The sequence below is a fragment of the Myotis brandtii genome, unplaced genomic scaffold (assembly GCF_000412655.1).
Source record: "Myotis brandtii unplaced genomic scaffold, ASM41265v1 scaffold1236, whole genome shotgun sequence".
NCBI lineage: Eukaryota > Metazoa > Chordata > Mammalia > Chiroptera > Vespertilionidae > Myotis > Myotis brandtii.
The window spans coordinates 370,358-371,394 of record NW_005354316.1 but is presented as its reverse complement, the minus strand read 5'-3'; the positions used below and the strand labels follow the sequence as shown (position 1 = coordinate 371,394).

Below are 1,037 nucleotides of genomic sequence, written 5' to 3'. Positions count from 1 at the left end.
CTCCTCGCCTCCGCAGCACCTGCTCGGGGGGACTGTGGCAGTGCCAGGACCTCCCGTGCCCGGGCACCTGCTCCGTCCAGGGCGGCTCCCACATCTCCACCTACGACGAGAAACTCTACGACATGCACGGCGACTGCAGCTACGTCCTGTCCAAGGTGCGGCCGGTCCCGGCCCTCAGCCCTCCCCTGCCCCCCGGCCCCTCCTGGGTCCCATCCGCACACCCACAGGGGCAGAGGGACGCCCAGATCCCGAGACACGCTCCCTGGAGGTGACTGCAGGTGTCAGGGGCCACTGAGAGCCACCGCCCACCTGCAGGGCACCCTGGGCACAGGGCACGACACATGCACACACAGAGACGCATGCACACACACATGCCCACACACGCGTGCACATTGGTGCACGCATACACATGTGCATTGCACACACAGGCAGGCACACACATGCCCTGCTTTGCCCTTAGAAATGTGCAGACAGCGGCTTCACAGTGCTGGCCGAGCTGCGGAAGTGCGGCCTGACAGACAACGAGAACTGCCTCAAGACGGTGACCCTGAGCATGGACGGCGGGGACACGGTGAGGGTCCCGCCCCGTCACCTACGACAGGGATGAGCGGGGGGGTGGGGTGGGAAGCGGGCTCCAACGCCCTCCCTGAGCCTCCTGGGCTGTCCTAGAGCCTCCCAGGATCCAAGGGCTCCGCCCCAGCCTGACTGGCCCCTCCCCTCCCCTCCCAGGTCATCCAGATCCAGGCCAGTGGCGGGGTGTTCATGAACTCCATCTACACCCAGCTGCCCGTGTCAGCAGGTACGGCCCGGACAACGCCCGGCCCTGCTCGGGCTCTCTGGCCGCGGGCAGTTCCAGAACATGCCTGGGGTGGTTGTCACGTACAGAGTGAGGTCTCCGTGGTCCCACCTGTGGCTGCTGGGGGGACCCCGGCCTCTCAGGGTGTCCGTGGTCCCGCCCCGTGCAGGCATGTGAGCTCCTGCCCGGCTCCTGGACCGCAGGGGGTGTCAGGTCCACCAGACGCCTGTCTGCGCCCGTG

At 67.5% G+C, this 1,037-nt stretch overlaps 1 protein-coding gene across 1 annotated transcript in view; it reads left to right on the top strand.

The window, feature by feature from the left end:
* LOC102241494 (mucin-5B) overlaps positions 1 to 1,037 on the top strand; it is a 43,601-nt gene that overhangs the window by 4,650 nt on the left and 37,914 nt on the right. Inside the window, 3 exon segments of the mRNA XM_014533996.1 lie at positions 10 to 155; positions 461 to 571; positions 730 to 799. Of these exon segments, the coding sequence (XP_014389482.1) occupies positions 10 to 155; positions 461 to 571; positions 730 to 799 (327 nt within the window).